Source organism: Odocoileus virginianus, unplaced genomic scaffold (assembly GCF_023699985.2).
Source record: "Odocoileus virginianus isolate 20LAN1187 ecotype Illinois unplaced genomic scaffold, Ovbor_1.2 Unplaced_Scaffold_4, whole genome shotgun sequence".
NCBI classification, from domain to species: Eukaryota; Metazoa; Chordata; class Mammalia; order Artiodactyla; family Cervidae; genus Odocoileus; species Odocoileus virginianus.
This window is the reverse complement of record NW_027224266.1, coordinates 59,256-85,115: the sequence shown is the minus strand read 5'-3', so window position 1 is coordinate 85,115 and position 25,860 is coordinate 59,256. Positions and strand designations below refer to the sequence as shown.

General features: G+C 41.1%; 1 protein-coding gene across 1 annotated transcript in view; it reads left to right on the top strand.

The window, feature by feature from the left end:
- MAP3K15 (mitogen-activated protein kinase kinase kinase 15) overlaps window positions 1-25,860 on the top strand; it is a 148,816-nt gene that overhangs the window by 103,441 nt on the left and 19,515 nt on the right. Inside the window, exons 10-18 of the mRNA XM_070462387.1 lie at window positions 1,240-1,390; window positions 2,227-2,334; window positions 8,917-8,966; window positions 11,006-11,101; window positions 16,610-16,697; window positions 18,467-18,600; window positions 20,585-20,712; window positions 23,864-23,994; window positions 24,188-24,293. Of these exons, the coding sequence (XP_070318488.1) occupies window positions 1,240-1,390; window positions 2,227-2,334; window positions 8,917-8,966; window positions 11,006-11,101; window positions 16,610-16,697; window positions 18,467-18,600; window positions 20,585-20,712; window positions 23,864-23,994; window positions 24,188-24,293 (992 nt within the window). The remainder of the gene's footprint in view (window positions 1-1,239; window positions 1,391-2,226; window positions 2,335-8,916; window positions 8,967-11,005; window positions 11,102-16,609; window positions 16,698-18,466; window positions 18,601-20,584; window positions 20,713-23,863; window positions 23,995-24,187; window positions 24,294-25,860) is intronic.

Below are 25,860 nucleotides of genomic sequence, written 5' to 3'. Positions count from 1 at the left end.
CAGTACCTGTGTCTCAGTTTTGATCCTATGTAAAGAATCTTCATTGGCAAGCATGCAAATTCTTTACCACTGAACCACCAGGGAGGTCCCAGGGGTTTTATTGAGGATAATTATGTAGGCATTAAGCATACAGGTAGCTGACCTGAGTTCCCAGCCTCTCCAGAGATCACACTGATACAACATGACCGTGAATCATGTTAGTGTAGACTAGCTGGCCTGGTACAAGGCCTAAGGTGGACAAAGACTCTTAGCAGTCAGGATATCCCAAGGGCTTAGAACTGATGCTTCAGAAGCCAGTCAAAGGCCAGACCTTTCTTTGGAATATGTAGTTTGGAAACCCAGGCCTGCCAAGTTAATCCTTTACAACACCATACCTTCCCAGGATAGCTCCAGACTTTATCCTCAAAGGACAAAATAATGCTCTGATACTATTACTGTAACCACCTCGCCTCAACCCCATTCTCTACCAGAGAGGAGACTACCACTTCCTGGCAGCTATGTTTAAAAAGTTCAATTTGCCTAAAGATGTAGTGAGACTGAAAACCTCATCAATTAAAGATCCACCAGGTTAGATCTGATTTTTTTAAAAAAAGAGACCTTGAGTTTAATATTAGTGATGACCAGAGGTCAAAGAGGAAATAGGGTAGGAAGGAAACTGTCTTGGCTATAGAAGAGAAACATGAGAGATCCTTTCAGATGGAAATTTTTTCTATCTTGACTGTGTCAATGTCTGTGTCGATGTCAATATCCTGATTGTGATACTGTTCTAGAATTTTGCATGATGTTACGATTGGTATAAACCAGGCCAAGGATACATGGGATCTCTCTGTATTGTTTCTTACAACTATATATAAATCTATAATTGTCTTGTTAGAAAAGAAAAAGACACTGAGTTTGAAATTTTGTCATTTTGCAGTTCCTTTGAACTTCAAACCACTTGCTCTTGTTAATTAAGATAGCAAATGTTTGCCAGTCTTTGTGCTTTGAACAAGATGTACCAAAATTGAGGTCTAGCCCAATGTTAGTAAAAAGGCATGTTCTATGATTTTGTTGGACAGGCTTATTTTGCTCCATTTGGGTTTCTTGTAATTAAGTATGTGGCTGCCAAATGATTAACAAGTACCTGCTATGCAATATGAATTTAAGAACTAAAGCTTTGGTGAAACTTCTTTTAAAGGGAGGAGGATTGAATACTGTTTCCTTGGAAATCTAATTTATTGGTACTTGTGGTCTTTCCAGGTACCTGCGGTCATTAGTTCAGAACTTGTTGTTAATTCAGCGTTTCAAGAAACCCATTATTGAACATTCACCCAGGCAAGAACGGCTGAACTTCTGGCTAGATATAATTTTTGAGGCAACAAATGAAGTTACTAATGGACTCAGATTTCCAGTAAGAAACACTAAATCTTGAAGATAAAAAAGAAAGTGGGATTGGTACTGTCAAATTATTGAATACTCTGAAAGGAAGAAAACTTTAGAATAATTGAAAATGTTAAGAGATTCATCAGTCTTATGCAAAGTCAGCCAGTGAGAGATCAACTCACTAGAAAAGGTTGGCTATATCCTTTAAAATAGTGGTTCTCAACTAGGAGTGGTTTTTGTCCCCAGAGGGCATCTGGCAGTGTCTAGAGACAGTTTGGGTGTCATGCTGTGGGGAAGCTTTTGCTACTGGCAGCTAGTGGGGTGGAGACCAAGGACACCACTAAACCTCCCACAAAGATGAGACAGCCTCCTGCCCCCATCACACAATTACCCAGCCCCAAATGTCCATAGTGTTGTGGGGGAGAAACTCTGTTCCACAACAGTGCACCACTAATAGTAAAATTTTGGAATTTTACTGCTCCTCCCCCTCCCTCTCCCTCAGCACAATAAAATGTAACTCATGGACTGTCACTTCATTCTGCATCCTCTTGCATTTTTTGCAGACTCAGGTACCTACCTGTGGATCCTCCAGTTTACTTCCTCATTTCTCTCAAAATCTGTAGTCTTCCTTGTTCTCTGTGACCTCCTCGGGCAAGCTGTTCTTGGCCACTCTATCTAATAAACAAGTGTCTCCCCCACCCCACCATTTTTCTTTCTTATTTTCTATATGTTCCCTTATTGCATATCCACCAGTAGGTGCTCAGAGAGGGTCTGTGGAGTCCAGAGCTCCCCACTTGCTCACTGGGCAGGGTGAGCTCTGCAACATGTTCCCACGCATCACAAGAATCGGTTCTGTTCTTTTAGGTTTTGGTGATAGAACCAACCAAAGTCTACCAGCCATCGTATGTCTCCATAAACAGTGAAGCTGAGGAGAGGACTGTTTCTCTGTGGCATGTCTCACCCACAGAAATGGTAAGAAAACAATCATAAAGAGCTCTCTGTTTGTTCTGTATCATTTAATTAAAAATTCAGTTTTCATGTAGGAGAGTTAACTATATTGTGGTACTTGAAAGAAGGCACCTGTGCTTAACTTCTGAGTGACAGAAGTATATGAGAGAGTGTAATCACAGTTGGAAAAAGGAAGCAAGGTATTTATATATATGTGTGTGTGTGTGTATGTAATTATTTGTATTATATGGTACCTATATGTGTGTATGTGTGTATATATATGAATGAATGCAAGCTTGTTGATAAAGAAGTTAAAACATGAGGAAGTGGATAAAGAATAAAGTAAAAGTCCCTTCAGATCCCTCAAACCTGTTCTGTATTCCCACCAGTGATGTCCATGTATACTTTTCTCTAAGCTCAGTTATATATGTATATTGTGTGTGTACATATACCTGTTTTATATATATATATATATATATATATATATATATATATATATATATATATACACACACACACATATATCTAATGCACACTTAGGTTTCAATTTTGCAGTCTAGCCTATTGTAAATACACTGGTTCATATCCTGACAGTTACATCCTACCATGCACCTGTAGATTTTTCAGGACCAAAGAGTCCCAGAATTTGACCTGCTGGATTCAAGACTATATATGTTTAAAATTCAATAGCTACTGTCCAGCTTGTACCATTCCAGTTCACACTCAACACCAGCAATGCAGGAGAGAAAACATTTTCATTGCCCCTTAAAGATATTACACAAAGCTGGGCCAGGCCTCATGTTTTGTTTCATGAAGTATATTTTCATCTCTATGTGTCTGAAGTACTTCATCACAGTTTTCCTTTAATAAAATATTTTGTAGTAATAAGTAGCACCTTTGATAAGCTCATTAGATAAATCTGTTTTCTGTCTTTGTTTCTATGGAGTAGGGGGAGAGTTCTGCCTTCAACTTGGCAAAGAAGGATTCCCCCCCCCCCCCCCGCCCCCGGAAACAAGAGTGTGAGCAATTATGTCTTAATAATTTTTTTTAAAAAGCTGTATCTTCAAAAGTAAAATAGAACATCAGAGAATAAGAAGAGTTTCAAAATCATACTAGAAACTCTTTATCAGAAATAGTCTTGATACAACAACTTTCCATTGCTCAGTAGGTGTAAAGTTTTAGTTATGCTTGATAAATATGGCCATATAGGCCATTACAGAGTATTGAGTAGAGTTCCACATGCTGTTCAGTAGGGCTTATTAGTTATCTGTTTTCTATGTAGTACTGTATATGTGTCAATCCAGTCTTCCAATTTATCTCTCCTCCTCCCTTATCCCTCAATAACCAAAAGTTTATTTTCTACATATGTAACTCTGTTTGGTAGAGAGTTCATTTGTAGCCTGTTTTTATATTCCACATGAGTGATACATATTTGTCTTTCTCTGTCTGACTGACTTCACTCAGTATGACAATCTCTAGGCCCATCCATTGCTGCAAATGGCATTATTTCATTCTTTTTAATGGCTGAGTAATATTCCACTGTATATATGTATCACATCTTCTTTATCCATCCCTCTGTTGATGAACATTAGGTGGCTTCCGTGTCCTAGATATGATAAACAGTGCTGCAGTGAACATTGGGGTGCATGTGTCTTTTTAAAAATTTAAAAAAAAAATTTTTTTTAATATTTTTTAAATATTTTTGGCTGTACCAGGTTTTCTTTGCTGTACATGGGCTTTCTCTAGTTGCAGCAAGCAGGGGCTGCTCTCTAGTTGTGGTGCAGGCTTCTCATTGCGGTGGCTTCTCTTGTTGTGGACCATGGGCTCTAGGGCACGTGGCCTTCAGTAGTTGTGGCTCGAGGGCTCTAGAGTGCAGGCTCAGTAGTTGTGGTGTGGCCCAGTTACCCCAGGGCATGCAGAATCCTCCTGTATCATGGATCGAATTCATGTCCCCTACGTTGGCAGGCAGATTCTTAACCACTGAACCACCTGGGAAGTCTGCATGTATCTTTTTGAATTGTGTTCTCCAGATATATGCCCAGTAGTGGACTTGCTGGATCATATGGTAGCTCTAGTTTTAGTTTCTTAAGGAACCTCCATACTGTTCTCTGTAGTGGCTGTACCAATTTACATTCCCACCAACACTGTGGCAAGGGCAAGGTTCCCTTTTCTCCACACCCTCTCCAGCACTTACTGTTTGTAAACTTTTTGATGATGGCCATTCCAACAGGGTGTGGACACCTCATTACTTTGACAAGTATTAATAGTTACGAAAAAAGCTGATCCTATTAAAGGGAGTCTTCAGACTTTTAGAGCAAAAAGGTTTTGTTCTTGTGGAATTCTATAATGGTTGCAAGTCTTTAATGGAACTTTCCATTGGTACGTATAACATCTCACTAGTTGTAAATGTTTTGCTTTGTTTGTACATAGTCTGTAATAAGAAATGGAAGGAACTATATAAGCAGCAAATGCTAGTTTTCCTTGACTGATGAAATGTTTTGCACAGTGCTTGGTAGTTGTCAGAGCAAATGTCTGAGAGAAATATAAATTGCCTTTTTTCTTTGAGAGGAAGGCTTTGCTTTTGCTTTCATTTACATTTTTGAAATTCTGCAGATTGTAAAAGCAAGCAGATTAGTCCAGAGTGAAATGATACTTCTCTACATGGATTTGCACTTTTTCCCAGTGGGCTATGGGTGGTGGGAAGCCATCGCACACAGGCACACGTTCACCTGCAGACAGCACTGCTGTACCATGAGATGAAGCTCTGGTTCATTGGCCAAGGATTCAGAAACTTAGGCTGGTGAATGTTTAACCACCAGCTCTCTAGGGGATGTGGGAGCAGAGGGCGATTTGTTGTGTTTACTGAGCTCTGTGGTGCAAATACTCTCATCCTGGCCAGTTTCCAGCAACTTGACCATGGTCGAGTCACCACACACAGGGTTAGGAGGAGATGTGCAGGATTGGCCTCCCAAGCTGGCATGAGCTGTGCCCAGCACAGCAATGCAAGGGGGGCTGCACAGAGCAAGAACAAATAGTGTTTCTCCTTCAGCTCCTCTTGGGCCCGGACAGATGCATCGTGGCCCCATCACTGTCCATACAGGTAGGGCTGCTGGTTTTGGAAAGCTCTTTGCAGGGGGGTGCCATTTATACTTATATTAGCCACCGGAACATCTTACACAAAAAGTCAATGCTTTTAAGAACAGCAACAAAGCCTATGCTTTTAACACAAAAAGCTCCCCTCCCATCTGGAGGTAGGAGGGCAGAGGCTGAGTCAGCTCCAAGGGGATTCTGAAGGCACCCCTTCTCTGACTTCCCAGCCCATTTCTCCAGAGCCCACTCTGGCTCTGCCTCCAGTGCATGCTTACTGGGGGCTTCAGACGCCGTGGAAAGCTAAAATTGTGAGTCTACTTCCTCATCATGGTTTAGTGAAATATCCCCTCTCAGGAAGGACTAAAATGCTGCCGAGCAGGAGGCTTGGGGCAGGAGGACAGTCACAACTGTCCTGACTGACCTGCCAGGACCCTGGGTCAGGAGCCATGCACCCAGGGTAGCCGTTGCTTTTGGGTCGACAGGAGTGACTGGGAACAGGGGTGTGAGGGGGGCTTCTGGGCTGCTGCTGAGGTTCTGTCTCTTGGTGTAAATGCTGGTTACAGTAGGTGTTCATCTTGCGGAAATTTGTTGAGATGATCACTGTACCCTTTTCTGAATGTATGTTGTATTTCAGCTTAAGAGTTTAATCATAATTTTAGAAACCCTCGTAGTGACCTTGTTGATATTCCCAGATCATTACTGGATCCTGTGACTTTCCAGATAAAGCTCAAACTTATTTTTAAGATTTTTTTTTTAATGTGGACCATTTTTAAAGTCTTTATTGAATTTGTTACAATATTGCTTCTGTTTTATGTTTTGTTTTTTTGGCCCTGAGGCATGTGGGATCTTTTTTTAAATTTTATTTATTTTAATTGGAGGATCTTAACTTCCTAATCAGGAATTGAACCCACACTCCCTTGCATTGGAAGGTGAAGTCTTAACCGCTGGACGGCTATGGAAGTCCCCCGAATTCAAACTCTTTTCCCAGGTGTCAAGCACCTATATAACCCTGCCCCTCCTTGCTCCTCCTCCCCCTCCCCGACCCTCAGCCCAGCCAGACCTTCGTCCATCATTGCACAGGCCAAAGCTGGCCCTGTCGGGGTTCACATGTACATTTCTGTTATCTTTCTCCCTCCCTGGAATTCATTCAACCCAAGTTCTAACTTCTGCAAAGGTGTCTCTAAGCACACTTTCCCTTCTTGCACTGAATGTCTGTTGGCTGCCCAAAAGTCTGTATCATGTACAAAGTACGTCCTGTCTCGTTTATCCACTTCCCTAAGTGTCTACCCAACTGCTGGCAAGCCTGTGCTTGACTTCTATATTTTTATATCCATAGACCTACAAAGCAGGAACCCCCTCCAATGCCTGTTGCTAATGATATAAAGGGAAAGATGGGAGGTCTGTGTGGTTTACTTCTTAACCAGTAAATCTTCCTCCCAAATCAAGAAGTTCCCTAAAGCTACCCAGAGTATACCTCCCATCTGGGAGAACTTTGAAAACTTGTGTGACTGAGCTTTCTGTATACATGCAGCTTCTTGCCGGTGTATGTGGGTCAGACAAGGTTCTTCCGAATCTGCCAGGGCTCCTATTTCTGTACCTGAATCCAGAGCAGACTCCTATTCTCCACCACTACTCTCTTTGAGTGACTCAGAACACACCTCTCCTTTGAAATACATGCAGGCTTTCTATTCCAATAGCTCTGTGGTTGGCTTTCATGTTTTCATCCACGTTCACAGCTCTCAGTGATTCTCACACATGGTGGCGGCTCAAGTCCTAATGATGGCCTCCCAAGGCCTGCATGATCTCCTGAGCCCCCTCTCTCACTCCCCTCCAGCCTCACTCCCCTCTGTGCTGGTCCCCAAACATGGCAAGCACACTGCTGCCTCAGGGCCTTTGCACTTACTGTTTCCTCTGCCTGGAACTGGCCCCCCACTTATCTGAACGGTTCATTCTCTCACCCCCTTTAGCTTTCTGCTTGAAAAATCATGACTTCTTGCCCCACCTTACCAGCCTTTGCTGTGTTATTTGTCTTCATAGCACTTTTCACCCTCCACCAAGTTCTTCACTTACAATTTGATTTATTGCCTATCTATCTCCCCTCACTTGAATGTAAGCCCCATGAGGACAGGGGTTTTGTCATTGCCTGTCATGATACATACCAGGGCTGGTACGTTGCATGGAGTGTAGTAGGTGCTTCATCAAGATGTCTAAACCGTGCTTCTCCCATTGGGAACTGTTCTCCCAGCTGTGCCTGTTGCTGTCGCTCTAGGACAGCAGGAAACTTATCCCCTGACCGCTTGTGGCTGTTCTCCTGGACCATATGCTCATTCATTTGCCTCTCACTTCTCTGTGAGGCTTTGCTGGTCATTTAAGCCAGGAGTCCCCAACCTCTGGGATCTAATGCCTGATGATCTGAGGTGGAGCTGATGTAAAATAATAATAGAAATAAAGTGCACAATAAATGTAATGTGCTTGAATCATCCCCAAACCATCCCTTCCACCCCAATCATGGGGGGGAAAATGTCTTCCATGAAATGGGTCCCTGGTGCCAAAAAGGTTGGGGACCACTGCTTTATGGCATTCCTCAGGCTAACCAAATATATTTTCTTAGTTAAAATGGTTCTCTGTTGTATTGCTGTGGTAACCTGTGACTCTTCTAAATCTGAGAATTCAGACATTCTTTCTGAGGCTCAACTTTGTGTAAAGTTTAAGGGCAAGGGGTGTTGGTGGAGGAAGAGGACAGAGTTGTATATGTATTTCTTAAGTGTTTCTTGTACAGATTGAAATCCTAGTTAGTCTTTGTATTAATCATGGCAGGTTAAATACTACCAAATATCCCCAAAATGGAAACTAGCCCCCCAAATAGCAGTTTATCTATGATGATAAAAGTTTATCTATGCCTCGTGTCATGTCTGGTCTGGAAGGGCTCCCATTGCATCTGGTAGTGGATGGGGAAAGAGAACGGAGAGGAGAGGGTTACTGCGGAGGTTTTGTGAGCCAGGCCCACAGGTGGCACACTCTTGTTCATATCCCATTGGTCAGAACTCCTTCATATGACCACACCTAGCCACATAGGAAGCTGGGAAGTGTAGTCTAGCCAAGTACCCGGGGGGAAAAGAGAGATTGATGAATACTGTCTGGTGTCTGCCACATTCTTGCCTCTCCAAACATTTTTGTCAGTCATTCAACTTGGGTGGGCTGTTCCCAAACTTCTCTTAGAGTTTTCCTGGTGTGTTGACAGAAAATGAAAGGCCACTCAGTGTGTACGTACAGTGTGCCTATTGTTTCTGTTTCAAATTTAGATTGTTAGTTCTGAACTGGATTAGAGACACAAGTGAATTTTTACAATATGGAAAATGTTTCTCGTGTTCCAACTTATGCAAACTAGTTTGCTTTAAGTGCTAAATTCTACTGAAAGTAAAAAAGAGCAGAAGTGATTCACCATACAATGAGACCAAAAATGATTCTTTACATGGAAAAGATCAAGATACTGACTTTTGTCCTTGAATCTTGCAGAAACAAATTCATGAATGGAATTTTACAGCTTCTTCCATTAGAGGAATAAGGTAAGAGCATAAGAGAAATGTCATTATTGTTTTAATACAAATAATGATGTTTTAATCACCTTAATGTTTCTATTTAGTTATAATATGTGATGGTCTCATTTTCAACAGAATCCAAAACAGACTTTTCTCAGGTCTCCCCATGCCCAAACTTGTTTATAATGTGCTGCTAGTAATGGCTTCTTGGCTTGTTATAGCAGAGCAGCTGCTATTGTATCCAACAGACAAAACTCTCTTGTCTCAAACTGATTTTAAAAATGAAGTTATGTGTGTAGAGAGAGAAAGTGTTTCTTCTTTAAACCAATGATGTTCAAGTGCTCAGAGACCCCCAGAGCTGCAGCTGGGAGTTACATGGTAACTGGGCTCTCCTGGGCAGAGTAATGGAGCCAAGGGCATTGCTATTAGCAGGTGGGTAGGGCGTATATTCCTGGGAGAGGTCTGCCACTTGCTATTTGGTTCAGGAGTGGTGGCCATTTGGGTCTGAACTGTGTGGCTACACTCTGAGTCTGACCCTGCCAGCCCGCCCAAGGGAGGGAGCAGCTCTGGAGTAGATGTGAGTTCTACTCCCTCTTTTGCTGTTTGACCTTGAGAAAATCACTCAACCTCTCTAGGTTTCAGTACCTTCATAGTTTCTCTGATTCTGAGATCACAGGCCACTGAATGAATCCCTGTTATACCTCTAGACGTAGCATGATCCTTTCCTAGACGTTGTTGTTCAGTCTCCATGGACTGTAGCTCACCAGGATCCTCTGTTGGTGGGGTTTCCCAGGCAAGAATACTGGAGTGGGTTGCCATTTTCTTTTCCAGGGGATCTTCCCGACCCAGGGATCAAACCCGCATCTCCTTCATTGGCAGGCAGGAGTGGTATTTATCTCACTTTTAAAGGGAGAGAAATCATTGAAGAACAGAGTCATGTGTTTGAATGACACTGCTCAGAAAATTTAAGATAATTCAAAAGGTGTTGAACATTCTCAAAAATGTACTACTCAGAAACTAAGTTGTATGTTAACATACAGTCAAAAACCTTCTGTTTGTACCATCTCATAGACATACCTCTTGCTGCCATTTCAACCATCAACAGGGATGTATGTGCAAAGGGCTTGGGGTGAACCAAACCCTGGAACCAATGTGACATGAAGAGCATGTGTTGAGCATTCCCAGTGCTATCCAAATAACTATGGTAGTTCCTTTAAAGATTGGTTTTCAAAAGTTACTCATGTATAACCTAGTTCTGATTCACTTTGAATCACCCTGTACTATTAATTGTGTCTACTTGTTGTCATGTAATCCATAACATGTAAGATATGGTCAAAGAAGCTATGACTTCAGGAAGAGATGAATTAGAAAGAGCAAGATAAAGTGGCCTCATTTATTCAAAGGGCTAATCATAGAAGGGAATGTAGCCTTTTGCAGTCTTTGGCACAGTGCAGGTAAAGAACTTTCTAGCTATGAAACCCATCAGGAGATGGACTATAATAATTTTCTGTCTCTGGGGATTCCAGGCACAGTGAACTTTGCCTGTTTGAAAAGCTGTAGAGTCAGATCCAGGCCTTTGGTGTGGATATGGACCAGATATCTAAAGGCCTTTCTTGAGCAAAGTGGTCATGTTTATTTCCATTTGCTTTATGTGACCACAGATGCTATGCCATTTTTCAAGTCCAGAAATTTCTTTGATACCATAATAAATTATTTCACAGGTACGTTTTTATGACCTTATAAACTCTTGAAGATAGAGATCATATTTTATTCCACTTCTTCCTTCCCATATGCTTTGCTTAGCACTGAATATATAGTAAGTTCTTAAAGTATAATAAAGTCTGTCAATGAATACAGACTCAAACATAAGCAAGATTAAATGCCCCTCTGATTTAAATTTCATGGAGAAATTGGAGTCATTTTGGTGTGGGGGAGATTTGTTAAAGCAGTAATGAAACTTTCAGATTTGTAAACTGGAAAAAAAGCTGTTACTAGATTTTTATCCAACAATTTAAATTGATATCAAACTATATAAATAAGCTTTCTTGTGTTTTGAAATTTTATAGCATATCCAAGTTTGATGAACGGTGTTGTTTTCTTTACGTCCATGATAATTCTGATGACTTTCAAATCTACTTTTCCACTGAAAACCAGTGCAGTAGGTGAGTTTTAATCTGATTCAGATATTTTCAGTCTGATAATGGTGGATGACTTTTAATGGGTCTCTGTTGTGAAAAATATTTGCTACACTGCTTTCCTTGAAGTTTTACCTTATGGGAAATAATTTTTACCGCTTTATTGAGATGTAATTCGAATAGCATGCAATTTTCTCATTTTAAATTGTACAGTTTCATCTTTTTTTATATCCACAGTTCTGCAGCCATCACCGTAGTCTAATTTTAGAATATTTTCATCACCCCTAGAAGAAACCTAGTATCCGTTAACAGTCTCTGCCCATTTTCTCTCAACTTAAACCTCCAATCTCAGTCCTGTACAGACACTGAATCTACTTTCTGTCTTTATGAATTTGCCTATTCTTGATGTTTCATATATATATAATCATATAATACATGAGCTTTTGTGACTGGAATCCTCCATTTTTCATAAAGTTTTCAAGTGTCATCCATGTTATAACATGATTCAGAACTTCATTCCTTTTTGTGGCTGAATAATATTCCATTGTCTGGATATATTTGATTTGTCTGTTCATCACTTGAAAGGCATTTGGGTTATTTTCACTTTTTGGCTATTGCAAATAATGCTGCCATGAACATTCACATGCAGGTTTTCCTGTGAACTTAATGTTTTAATTTCTCTTGGAGTCAAATTACTGGGTCTTACAGTAATTCTGTATTTAACTTTGAGGAACAGCCAGACTATTTTCCCAGTTGACATTCCCATCAGCAATGTATGGGGGTTCCAATTTCACCACATCCTCCTAATACTTGTTATTGTCTGTCCTTTTTATTGTAGCCATCATACTGGGTGTTAGGTAGAATCCCATTGTGGTTTTGTTTTGCATTTCCCTAACGACTAATAGCTTTTCTTCCAAGGAATAGTGTCTTTTAATTTCATGACTGCAGTCACCATCTGCAGTGATTTTGGTGCCCCCCAAAATTAAGTCTGTCACTGTTTCCACATATTAAAAAGAAGAGACATTACTTGGCCAACAAAGGTCCATCTAGTCAAAGCTATGGTTTTTCCAGTAATCATGTATGGATATGAGAGTTGGACTATAAAGAAAGCTGAGCACCGAAGAATTGATGCTTTTGAACTGTGGTGTCAGAAAAGACTCTTGAGAGTCCCTTGGACTGCAAGGAGATCCAGCCAGTCCATCCTAAAGGAAATCAGTCCTGAATATTCATTGAAAGGACTGATGTTGAAGCTGAAACTCCCAATATACTTTGGCTACCTGATGTGAAGAACTGACTCATTGGAAAAGACCCTGATGCTGGGAAAGATTGAAGGCAGGAGGAGAAGGGGGACGACAGAGGATGAGATGGTTGGATGGCATCACCAACTCAATGGACATGAGTTTGAGTAAACTCCAGGAGTTGGTGATGGACAGGGAGGCCTGGTGTGCTGCAGTCCATGGGGTTGCAAAGAGTCAGACACGACTGAGTGACTGAACTGAACTGAACTGAGGAGTAAGTTGTAGACATGATGATCCATCACCTCTCAGTACTTGAGTGCATGTTTCCCTAAACACAAGAACATTTGCTTATGTAATCACAGTACTGTTATCAGAACAGGAAATAAAAATTGATGTGGCGCTATCACTTATAAACCTTATCCAAATTTTATATATTGTCTCACTGATGTCCTTTATAGTGAAACAAAAAAATACTTTTTCTCTGGCTCATGATCTGATCCAGGATCACATGGGAACATTTAGCTGTCACATCTGCATAGTCCTCTTCAAAGACTACAGACAGTTTATCTTATACGATCCTTCAGTTAGGGTTAGTTTGCTGTTCCCCCATGAATACGTTAATGTTTTGCATTTGGGGTGGGAATACCATGGATGTGATGCCATATCCTACTCACTATATCACATTGGGAAACATCCAATATCTTTGTCTCATTACTGGTGACATTAAGTTGGCTCACCTGGCAAAAGTTTGACAAGTTTCTCTGAATTTTGCCCATCTTTAATTGGGTGGTTGGTATTTTTGTTAATGAGTTTTAAGAGTTCCTTTTACATTCTGGATACAAGGCCCTTATCAGATGTATGAATTGTCAGTGCTTCCTCCCATCCTGTGGGTTTTCTTTTTACTCTGCTGATGGTGTCATTTGCAGCATGAAAGTTTTAAATTTTGTGGCAGTCCAGTCTATTTTTTCTTTTGTCATTTGTACTTTTGATGTCATATCTAAGAGGGCTTTGCCTAACCCAAGATTTTCTCTATAGTGTTTGTTTTCTTTGAAGGGTTTTATAATTTTAGCTCTAATATTTAGGTCTCTGATCCATTTTGAGGTTTCTTTTTATATAATATGAGGTAGGGAGTCCAACTTCAATCTTCTACATGTGGATATGTGGTTATCTAAATACTGTTTGTTGAAAAGACTGTTTCTTCTTCCATTGAATGGTGTTGGCACTTTTTAAAAAAATTAGTTGACCATAAATGTAAACATCTATTTCTTGACTTTCACTTTTGTTCCATTGATCTGTATGTCTATCCTTTTGATGCTTCCACAGTTTCTTGATTATTGTAGTATTGTAATAAGTTGTAAAATCAGAAAATGTGAGTCCTCCAATTTGGTTCTGTTTCTCATAGTCATATTAACTGTTGCTGGTACTCCCATGTCTGTGTGAATCTTAGGATCAGCTTGTTAATTTCTTCAGGAAAGGTCGCTAGGGTTTTGGCAGGTATTACACTGGATATGTAGATCAATCTGAGAGGCTTTGCCATCCTAACCATATTAAGTCTTCCATCCATACCTTTTCTTTCTATTTGTTTAGGTTGTCTTTCTTTTAACAATTTTTGTTGTTTCAATGTATAAGTCTTATACTTTTTGGTTAAATATATATATATATATGTATGTATGCATCTTCTTATTTTTGATACTAATATAAGTGGAGTTTTTCAAATTTCATTTTCAGATTGTTCATTGTTGGTGTATAGAAATACACTTGATTTTTGTATATTGATTTAGTGTCCTACAAATTGGCATTCACTTATTAGTTCTAATCGTTTTTATTGCATTCCTTAGGATTTCCTGTACACACAATCATGTCATCTGCAGAGAGCGATAGTTAAGAATTCTTCCTTTCCAACCTGGATGCCTTTTTTCTTTCTTCTTGTCAAATTGTCCCGACTAGACTCTCTGGTGTAATGTTGAGTAGAAGTGGTGAGAGAAGACATCCTTGACTTATTCCTGAACTTAGGAGAAAAGCATCTAGTCTTTCACCATTAAGCATGATATTACTGGTATGTTTTTCATAGATAAGCTTTATCAGGTTGAGGAAGAGTCCTTTATTCATAGTTTGTTGAGAGCTTGCATCATGTAATTTGAGAACGTTTTATTTCAGTGTGTCTCAGATAGTTATTATCACAACGTATTTAGAAATCAGACAAAATGTCAGCCCAGGGAATCCTTGGGTCACAATTTTCAACTTAGACTTGGAAAATGCTGTCAAATGTCATGTAGAACAAACTTTTACTCCAAAGTTTAACTTCCTGACTCTCATTCTGTCCCCAGTGGCTTTTCTTGCCGTGTGTTTAAATTGTTTTTTAATTGAGATGTCACGTACTTACAAGTGAAGTGCATACAGTGTGTTAAGTGTACAGCACCCCGAGCAGATGCCCCATGCCCCTTCCTAGTCATTAAACCCATTCCCAGTGGTAGTTATTTTTATTTCTTTCATCAATAGTTAGTTTTGCCTGTTCTTAAACTTCAAATAAATAAAATCATAAAGTAGGTACTCTTCTTTCTCACTTCTTTCTCTGTGATTTCAGCCATGTTGTATTAGTTCATCTTTTTTTTCACTTTGTAGTGTTCCACTGTGAATATATGTGACAGTTTATCTGTTCTAGCGAACATTTGAATTATTTCCAATTTGGAGCCATTATCATCAAAACTGCTGTGAACCCCCTTGTGCATGCCTTTCAGTGAACATATTCATTGATTTCTGTACAGTATGTACTTATTAATGGAGTTACTGGATTATGGGGGAGGGTTATATTCAGCTTTGGTGGATACTGCCAGTACTTTTCCAAAGTGGTCATATCAATTTATACTCCCACCAGTTATGTATGAGGGTTCCAGTTATTCCATGTTCTCAACATTTGACCCTGTGTTTTCAATGTTAGCCTGTTGAGTGCATACCATATGTTTCCTAAGAAGCCTGACTTATCATGTTTCCCAGCTTTCAAAGATGAGAAGAAGTGGAGATGGGATGTGTTAGAAGAACATTTTAATGTTTTGTAGAAATTACCTTTAAGTCTGCAGTATTCTTCCCTGCTACCCTAAGAGAGAATACTGAATACAGACCTTCTGAGGCAAGTCGTTTGTATGCAAAGAAACAACTACACAAGTTTAGGGAGTGGCTGATGTGGCTCAGCCAGCATTTGTGAGGAAGATCTATGGGTTAGAGTTGATATTAAGCTTAGTCTACACGAACAGAATGATGAGGTTGTCTTATGCATTTCCTTCTCACCCTCCCCTTATGCAGGACCTTATTTGTCACTAAGAGCTAGAGTGTTGGCCACTTGGGAGGTGATGGTCGCACTATCCTTCGTGCTCATGCTCAGGTGCTCAGTTGTGTCACAACTCTTTTATGACCCCACGGACTATAGCCTGCCAGGTTCCTCTGTCCATGGATTTCCTAGGCAAGAATACTAGAGTAGGTTGCCATTTCCTCCTCCAGGGGATCTTCCCTGACCCAAGGATCAAGCCCATGTCTCCTGTTTAGCAGACAGATTGTTTATCTCCTGTTTATCACTGAGCCACCTAGCAAACCCCACCCCCGGCAATATCCTCAGTGCTGATTAAATCAGCCCTGAAACACTTGTCTTGGGGCCAGACTTGAAGAAGAATGTAACACAGGGATACCTTTGAGGAATTACCAGTTAATGAAATGATTTATAAACAAGTACTAGGGGAAACACTGAGGGCACAAGAAGGAAAGACTTACAAGGACAAGATAGAATTATGTGTTGGGTTGGCCAAAAAGTTTCTTCCAGTTTTTTTTTTTTTTTCCCATAAGATGCTATGTAAAAGCCTGAACAAATTGTTTGGCTAACCCAATACCTATCTAATGGGCAGTTATGCACAAAAGAGACTAATTCTAAGCAGCCTGTCAATGGGACCCCCATAAAAGAAGTCTTAGTTCAATATAAGTGAAGCATTTCTCATCGAATTCACTGAAGTATGGGTTGCCTTGTAAGGTAATGAGTTCTCTGACACTGGGGGTGTTCAAGTATCAATGAGCCACCCAGTTGGTGGGGATGCTGTATAGAGGGGATTCCCAATTCATATGGATATTTAAACTAGATTAGATAGCCATATCAGAAAAGTACCATGTCAGTTCAAGGGGTAGAGTGATTGCTCTATAACTTGTAAAAGCTTGGTTTATATTTAATCACAGTTTAATGTAATAAGGCTAAGTTTGAGGTAAGGAATAGGAACGATCATAGTTAACAACATCTTTGTGATGTTTGGTGTTCTAGGTTTTGCTCTTTGGTCAAAGAGATGATAACCAATGGAGTGGGCAGCACAGTGGAGCTGGAGGGAGAGACTGATGGGGATACCTTAGAGGTGAGTCGCAGAAGACCTAGAACATGGAAAAAGTTATTTGTTGTGCTTTTGATACTTAAAGAAAGTGTCCCATTTTTGGTGTGAAAGTTCTTTGTGTGTATTTTTAAGTAATCATTCATGAACAAGCTAGCAAACACTATTCATGACTGTCAGAGATTAAATTTAATGCATCTCTATAGAAAAACCTCATTACTTTGGGACCCCATCAACCAGAATGTGTAAGAAAAATCTGACATGGACTAGACTAAAATTCCCTTTGGTGTACAACTGACAGAAAAGCTTTTTCTATGCTAATTAATAATATTTGTAAAACCACAAGAGAAATAGTTGGACAACTAGAAGCAGACTTTAGTTATATCTACTGCATATATTAAATATAATGATATTAATGTTCAGAAATTAATGTTAATTTCTTAATATTAAGAAAATAATATTCTGAAAGGATCATTGTAAGCTTTTTTTGGACAGCATAGTGATGGTTCACAGATACAACACCACTACACATGTGTTTAAATCCTGCACAATTTGTCAGACTTAACCACTAATTCAGGTCCATGTAACTTAGTGAGTTTTAATTATACTTTCAAGTGAGCTGAAATTAGTTCTTTGAGGTTTCTTTCAGAAAATATCAAAGGGATTCATTTTCATAATTGAATCAGGTACTCGAATTCTTAGCTTAAAATCAAAGTTAGTTGTAAAAACGAACTGAGTGATGCCCTTTGAAGGTAACAAATGTGGGGGCAGAGGAAGGTGGGAGATAAAAGCCTGTTATGAATGTCTGGTTGTCTGGCTGATGTCTGGTTAAATCAGACAGTGTTGGGACACACTAGTAATTGTAATTGTTGTGCACATCCCTAGACATGGATGGGAAGGGACATGTATGCATGTTCCATGCACTTCTGTAAGGAGGCATGGTGGGGCGTAGAAAATAACAGAAAGAATGTCTGACTACTTCTGCTTTAAATAAATATTGCTCAGCCTGGAGTTCCATTTGTTTTTATCACTGAGAAGAGTGAACTGGAATGAAGCTGTACAATTTTTTGTTACTTTATTTTTTTGGCCGCACCATGTGGCATGTGGGATCTTGGTTCCCCAACCAGGGATTGAATCCCATGCCCCTGCAGTGGAAGCACAGAGCCCTAACCACTGGACCACCAGCAAAGTCCCATAGGTTTTTGATAATAAGATTGGGGGAATAAAAGAGCAATACTAATGACAAGTGGAATTTTGCAGTGTTCAGTGCTAAATCTGTACCTCTAAAAGCCAGGGGTGAGGCAGCATGTGTACTTTGTATGAAATCAATTTTAGTTTTATTTGCCTTCAGTTCTTTTCTGGACTATATAGTAAGTGGTTGTTTTCCTGACAAGTTGATAGAAATCATGCAGGAAGGCACCTGTTTGTGGTACTCAACATACTTAGAAGCATTTTTATTTTATTTGTCTTTTTAAAAAAATTTAAATTTTTTCTTGGAGTATAGTTGCTTAGAAGTATTTTTAAAATTGCAGCATTAAAGTGGGGAGAGATCTCCAACAGGTCAGCTCACCAAGTTACACATGAGCTATAGTTTTAAATTTCTTGTATTTCATTTCATAAAACCATATTATGAATATATGAGTAACTGAGAACTCTACTCCTTGAAAGTAATTATTTAGTGAAAAATACTTAAGAAATGTAACCCGCCTGATACTCAAATAATGTTATTTGTAAATTTTTTTAAAATTGCAGGACAATGTGTGGGCTTTTTTATCTCATTACTTTTTCTTCTATAGTATGAGTATGACCATGATGTGAAAGGTGAGAGAGTGGTGCTGGGGAAGGGCACGTATGGAGTCGTGTACGCTGGCAGAGATCTGAGCAATCAAGTGCGAATAGCCATCAAAGAAATTCCAGAGAGAGATAGCAGGCAAGTCGGGGCGGGCCTTCTGCAGCTGCCACCTCCATACCCCAGGTCCCGTGTGCCCCACTGATGGTGCTGAGGAGGGAGTAAGGATGAAAGCTTTCTGTCATCAAAAAATTTCTAATTTTTTTTTCTCATAAGGGTGATCTGCTTTTGTGCCTGCATATTGTAAATAGATCAAGAAAATGGAACAGCTTCACTTACAGGCATGTGGATCGCAGAGTCACATTTTAAAAGAAGACTGTAGTTTTTTTCCCCGCCCATCAGGTAGAAATGAACATTTTTACATTGATATTTGTTTGCCAATATTTTAAAATGTGACTCAGTGCCTTAGTTCCCATTGTAACAATTTTAAATGGTTATTATATATTCAGATGTATCATTGCAGAAAATGTGGTAAAAAGAAATTTGGTTTTTTGCAACACAGACTTTTTTCTATACCCTGCCTTTCAACCTCATCCATAGATTTTAGAGTATTTTTTTAACCACTAGTACTAGCAATTTATTTCTCATACATTTTTTAGAGTGTTAACTAAATGTTTATTCCATTTAAAATTCATACACCTCCTAATTCTAAACAAGAGTGTGTTGACTGTCAAATGTTTCTGTAGAGAACATACACAACATACACAATAATGACTGTGGCATAAGAAACAATAGCTCCCTGTTCCACAGCCATGCTCTGACAATGTCTGCAATGTTGCCTTCAGTGATGGACGCTGATGGATATGTGCAAATATCCCTACAGCCAGGGGCTCAGTAAATTATTTGGGATAGATTAGAAATGATTTCTAGCTGCTGTAGAACCCTTCATTGGGCTTCCCTGGTGGCTCAGTGGTAAAGAATCCACCTGCAATGCAGGAGACTCAGGTTTGATCCCTGGGTCAGGAAGATCCCCTGGAGGAGGAAATGGCAACCCACTCCAGTATTCTTGCCTGGAGAATTCCATGGACAGAGGAGCCTGGAGGGCTACAGTCCATGGAGTCATAAAGAGTCGGACATGACTGAGTGACTAAATGACAAGACTCTTCATCATTTATTCTTTTATTTATTCATGTGTTCATCCATTCATTTTTAATGGGATTGAGCGTTATGATATTTGAATTATAAGGCAGGGTCTGAAATGAACTCGTCCACCTTCTAAGGCTAAGAAGGTTAAATGATTTCTCCAAGGACATGAAGAAACAAGACTAGGATCCAGTGTCTTGAATTCCTCGTCCAGTATTCTGTCTCTTATTTTCACGATGGATGGGGTGTTGTAGTTGTTTGTTGGGAGAAGCTGCTGGCATGAACAAATGGTCTGCTGTGACTTGACTGTAAGATGTAGGGCACTGGGGGGCTCTTGGGACAAAGCAGACAGTTTTAAAGGTGTAGTCTGACCTGGGTTTGAAGGTCCTTGTGTGCCATGTTGAGCAGTGTGGTTTCTGTTGAATATTTATTTATTTTTCTGGCTGCATCGGGTCTTCGTTGGGGCCTGTGGGGTCCTGTACGCTGTGGCTTTGGATGTGGCATGTGGGCTCCAGAGAGCACAGGTTCAACAGTTGCAGCCTGCGGGCCCAGTTGCCCCACAGCATGTGGGATCCTGGTTCCCTGACCAGGGATCAAACCCACATCCCCTGCATTGGAAGGCAGATTCTCAACCACTGGACCACCAGGGAAGTCCCCAGCACTGAGGTCTTTATGTGGACTTTGTGAAGGGAAGTAATATGATGAGGTGTGCGTTTTAGGAAGGAGGATTGTGGCAGCTAGAGAACAGACCAAGGAGGCTAGAGGCTGAGGCTGGGAGGGCCATTAAGTGACTATTGCTGGAGTGAGTCTGCAGAGTAAGACTAGAACAGACGGGAAGCCGAGTAGTCTCCTGGGAGTCCGGGGAGAGAACATTCCTGGAAAGAAGGGATGGCCGGCAGCAGAGCAGGTACTGGCAGGGCACGATGTGGACCCCAAGCCCCAGGGAGCTGGCAGGTGACACTAGCTTTGTTTTTGCTCCCAGGTACTCCCAGCCTCTGCACGAGGAGATTGCCCTGCACAAGTACCTCAAGCACCGCAACATCGTTCAGTACCTAGGCTCCGTGTCCGAGGACGGCTACATCAAGATATTTATGGAGCAGGTGCCTGGGGGTGAGTGCTTGCTGGTCTTTTGGTCTCACACCGTGAAAATCACTGACAAAAATAAAACACAAACGCCCTTATCCATCCTGCCATTAAAAAGTGACAGATGTGTTAGGTGTGGGAGGACTTTTGTTTCCCCGAGGAGTCAGATGCAGATTTTGCAATGTCACATAAACAGTCCAGCCCTGATCTGGTGGTTCAGTCATCAAATATTCATTGAGGATCTGCTGCATGCCAGCTGCTGAGCCAAGCACTAGAGACATAGAGATGAATAAACCATAGTCTCTGGCCTTGAGGCCTTCACAGCCTAGGAGTTTAAATATGCTTTGGAGGAGAGGGAACAGAGATGTTTTTAATGACATTGCAAAATAACATGTTGACTGTAAAAGTGAACACCAGTGCTTGATCCACAAAGTCCCCGAAAACTGGCAGTAGTATGCGGGGGTAGGAGTCCCGCCCATCTGGAGCCCACCGTCTAGTTTGGGTTGGTCCTTCCATCTGCCAGCTGTGTGACCTCAATTTTCTGTAAATAAATGAATTTTAAAATAAGAGTGTTAATAAGTACTATAATAATTGGAGTAGTAATAATTATGGGAGTCATGATACTATCTCAGTGGCTTGTCGGATTGGGTAAATGAGGTAATGAATATAAGGCTTTCTACCATGCAGAGAGCAAGAACTCAGTAAGTGCTCATTTTAAGAAAATAATGATAAAATTAATAATAATTTGAATGCACATGTAAAAACTTAATCTTGAAATCTGTATTCCATCGTTCATTCAACCCATAGTTATTAACAGCCTGTCATTACATTAAAAGCCTAATTATCTTAAGAGCCAGGCAGTTCAGTTCAGTCACTCAGTCATGTCTGACTCTTTGCGACCCCATGGACTGCAGCACGCCAGGCCTCCCTGTCCATCACCAACTCCCGGAGTTTACTCAAACTCATGTCCATTGAGTCGGTGATGCCATCCAGCCATCTCATCCTCTGTCGTCCCCTTCTCCTCCCGCCTTCAACCTTTCCCAGCATCAGGGTCTTTTCCAGTGAGTCAGTTCTTCACATCAGGTGGCAAAGTATTGGAGTTTCAGCTTCAGCATCAGTCCTTCCAATGAATATTCAGGACTGCTTTCCTTTAGGATGGACTGGTTGGATCTCCTTGCAGTCCAAGGGGCTCTCAAGAGTCTTCTCTGACACCATAGAGAAAAGCATCAATTCTTCGGTGCTCAGCTTTCTTTATAGTTCAACTCTCACATCCATACATGACTACTGGAAAAGCCATAGCTTTGACTAGATGGACCTTTGTTGGCAAAGTAATGTCTCTGCTTTTTAATATGCTGTCTAGGTTGGTCATAACTTTTCTTCCAAGGAGCAAGCGTCGTTTTAATTTCATGGCTGCAGTCACCATCTGCAGTGATTTTGGAGCCCCCCAAAATAAAGTCTGTCACTGTTTCCACTGTTTCCCCATCTATTTGCCATGAAGTGATGAGACCAGATGCCATGATCTTAGTTTTCTGAATGTTGAGTTTTAAGCCAACTTTTTCACTCTCCTCTTTCACTTTCATCAAGAGGCTCTTTAGTTCCTCTTCACTTTCTGCCATGAAGGTGGTGTCATCTGCATATCTGAGGTAATTGATATTTCTCCTGGCAATCTTGATTCCAGCTTGTGCTTCATCCAGCCCAGCATTTCTCATGATGTACTCTGCATATAAGTTAAGTAAGCAGGGTGACAATATACAGCTTTGACATACTCCTTTCCCGATTTGGAACCAGTCTGTTGTTCCATGTCCAGTTCTAACTGTTGCTTCCTGACCTGCATACAGATTTCTCAGGAGGCAGGTCAGGTGGTCTGGTATTCCCATCTCTAAGAATTTTCCAGAGTTTGTTGTGATCCACACAGTCAAAGGCTTTGGCATAGTCAATAAAGCAGAAGTAGATGTTTTTCTGAAACTCTCTTGCTTTTTTGATGATCCAGTGGATGTTGGCAATTTAATCTCTGGTTCTTCTGCCTTTTCTAAATCCAGCTTGAACATCAGAACAAGACCCAATTTCTCCCTCAGTCAGTCTCTCCCATCAGGAAGCTTCCATAAGCCTCTTACCCTTCTCCATCAGCGGGCAGACAGACTGAAAACCACAATCACAGAAAACTAACCAATCTGATCGCTCGAACCACAGCCTTGTCTAACTCAATGAAACTATGAGCCATGCCATGTAGGGCCATCCAAGATGGACAGGTCATGGTGAGAGTTCTGACAAAACATGGTCCAGTGGAGAATGGAATGGCAAACCACTTCAGTATTCTTGCCTTGAGAACCCCATGAACAGTACGAAAAGGCTAGATTTTGAGGGTTACATTTAAGATGAAGTGCAGTCTCATCTTCCCTCAAGCTGCTCATAGTCTAAGCAGAGAATCTGAATTGGTGTTCCAGGTATAAGATCTGAGGATGACCACAGAGTTGGAGATAGGTGTGTACACGCCCTTCTGCAGACGGAGAAACTGAGGCATAGCACCACACTGTGTAAGGGAGACGAGCTGATGCTGAGGGCTTGGGCAGTGAGCTCAGAAACACAGGGTCAGAAGGTGGTGAAGGGAGGTTTTCTTCTGGCCCCAAGGTTCAGTGTTTCATAGTGTAATAGGGGTGTAATTTTAAGACAGTCCTGTCCCTGGGACCTGGCCTTGGGAGCTTCTCACATTGAGCACCGAGAGCCCTAGCCTCCTGTGATCCCAGTCCCAGTCTCCCTTAGGGGCCCTTCACTCTGCTCCTACCCACCTCTGATTTCAGGGTGAGATGTTGGCGCAGGACCTACAGTGTCAGGCCAGCCCTCCAAGTTCAGAGAGCACTGCCACATTCTCCTCCCGACTCCCTGCAGCTGAACAGAGCTAAGCCCCAAGGTGGCCTGGCTGAGTTTCAGGGGTCACCAGGGGTTCCTTCCCACCCTCCACCTCTGGTCAGCCTCATGGGCTGGGTCTCGTCCAGTCCCTTCTCTGCTTGCGCATCTGGAAACAGGCCCTAGAGAGGGAGGAAAGACTGTGCATTTAGGCCAGATACAGTGATGTGGGCATGAGGGCTTCCATAAGGTTAGAAACAGCACATTTTATTTCCCTGAACCTGTATACTTGAATCTTCATCACCCTAAGGAGCTTTCTTCTGTCTGTTTCCAGGAAGCCTTTCAGCTCTTCTGCGATCAAAGTGGGGGCCGATGAAGGAGCCCACCATCAAATTCTACACCAAGCAGATCCTGGAAGGCCTCAAATACCTGCACGAAAACCAGATTGTGCACAGAGACATCAAGGTACTTGCTTGTCTGAGCCTCCAGGGTGTCGCTTTGCATCTCAGATCATGGGAGCTGTGGGCACTGTCAGAGAGGGTGGATTGAGCAGAATCTAGTCTTCCTAGAGATGCATGACCCTTGGTTAAGACCCAAGTCAGTTTTACCTGAGTTTGTTGAACTCTGTCTTTAAGCATTTGATCTTCCTTTTCCAAAGGGTGATAATGTTCTGGTGAACACCTATAGTGGAGTGGTGAAGATCTCTGATTTTGGCACCTCGAAACGTCTTGCAGGAGTGAATCCGTGTACGGAGACTTTTGCTGGTAAGCAGAACAATGCTTGCTGGGGGGTGGCCATCCTGGAGTCAGGCTGCTGGAGCCGCAGTCCTTTGGGAGTTACTCACCGAGCACCTGAGTGCAGCTGGTAGTTGAAGTGGACTGTGTGTTGTCCCCAACTTCAGAGTGTTTGAGCTCTGTCAGGATGACAAGCTCAGCCATTTGCAGCAACCAGATTGCCTTACTTTCCTCTTTGTCTGCCAAGGTTGAATAGGTGTAGCCCTCTGCTTGAGGTTTTCCAACAAAATGGCAGCATCTTTTTAAAGTTAATAGCACATTATTCAGAATCGTGAGTGATTCTGAGTAACGGTACCCTTCAGACAACTTATGAGGACATCTTATTGGTCCTTTATAAAACTGGCCTGTTACTTTAGGGAATTCTGGCACCTCGTGCATTGATATGATGATTTTTCCAAGGGCAGTTGATTCTTCTGAGGAATATGGTATTCTTAGCGGATTTGAGCACTTATGTTTTCTTTGCTGTGTGTCAGTGATGGAATCGATTAAGTGTTGCAAGGAACTGGATTCAAAGAGTGTTATAAACCTGTCAGCTAGCTTTCCATTTACTCAACCAGGGAGTAGAATGATGCTCGAAAGCTGCCTATGGCTTTTTGTTATTCCCACTTGAAAGCAAAACAGAAACTTTGATCGTTGAAAAGAAGTACTGATTTTGAATAAGTAAAGGTTTATGGTCCCCAAAGGCGTAATGAAAGGATCACAAAGCTCTTGTTTGATGGAATTATGAAAGAGCACTTACAATATTATCAGTTCAGTTCAGTCGCTCAGTCATGTCTGACTCTTTGCGACCCCATGGACTGCAGCATGCCAGGCTTCCCTGTTCATCACCAACTCCCAGAGCTTGCTCAAACTCATGTCCATCAAGTCGGTGATACCATCCAACCATCTCATCCTCTATCAATATTATGCAATATTAAAGCTCCAGTATATGCTATGAAAGGCAGATGACTGTGTTCTATCCCTATAACATCAAACTGTAGAGTAGACAGACTTTGCCTTAGTTTTGGTGAATAATGTCTCAGCTTTGACAGACTTTTCTCTAACAAGAGAGTTGTTGTGTGTCAGCCACTGGACGCCCACAGTGGAGACTCATTCTCTATTTGAGGAGAACTTTTATGCATCAGAAGTGACTTCTCAGTTGTAACACCAAGGGAGGTACATGCACCTCAAAATGGGGAACTTTTGAAGACCCCACCAGAGTCTCCCAAGAAGTATATTGAATTTTCATTCATTTTTTTCTGATAATTGTACTTACATATGTATATGTATGTGTGTATATATATATATGCATATTGACATGTATATATCAGAGAGTATGTATGTATGCATGCATGTATGACTGGCATATTTTTTTTACTAGTCTAATTGAAAATGACTTTTTTTTTCCTTTTCTTTGGAAGCCACCAGTTAGCTTGGTAATATATAGCAAGAGGGGCTCTGATAAGGCAAGAAGTTATTTAAAAACTTAAAACCCCCAACAATTTATCTCAAAATTACCATCCCCAAGGAGAAAAAAATTCATAAAGAAAACACATGT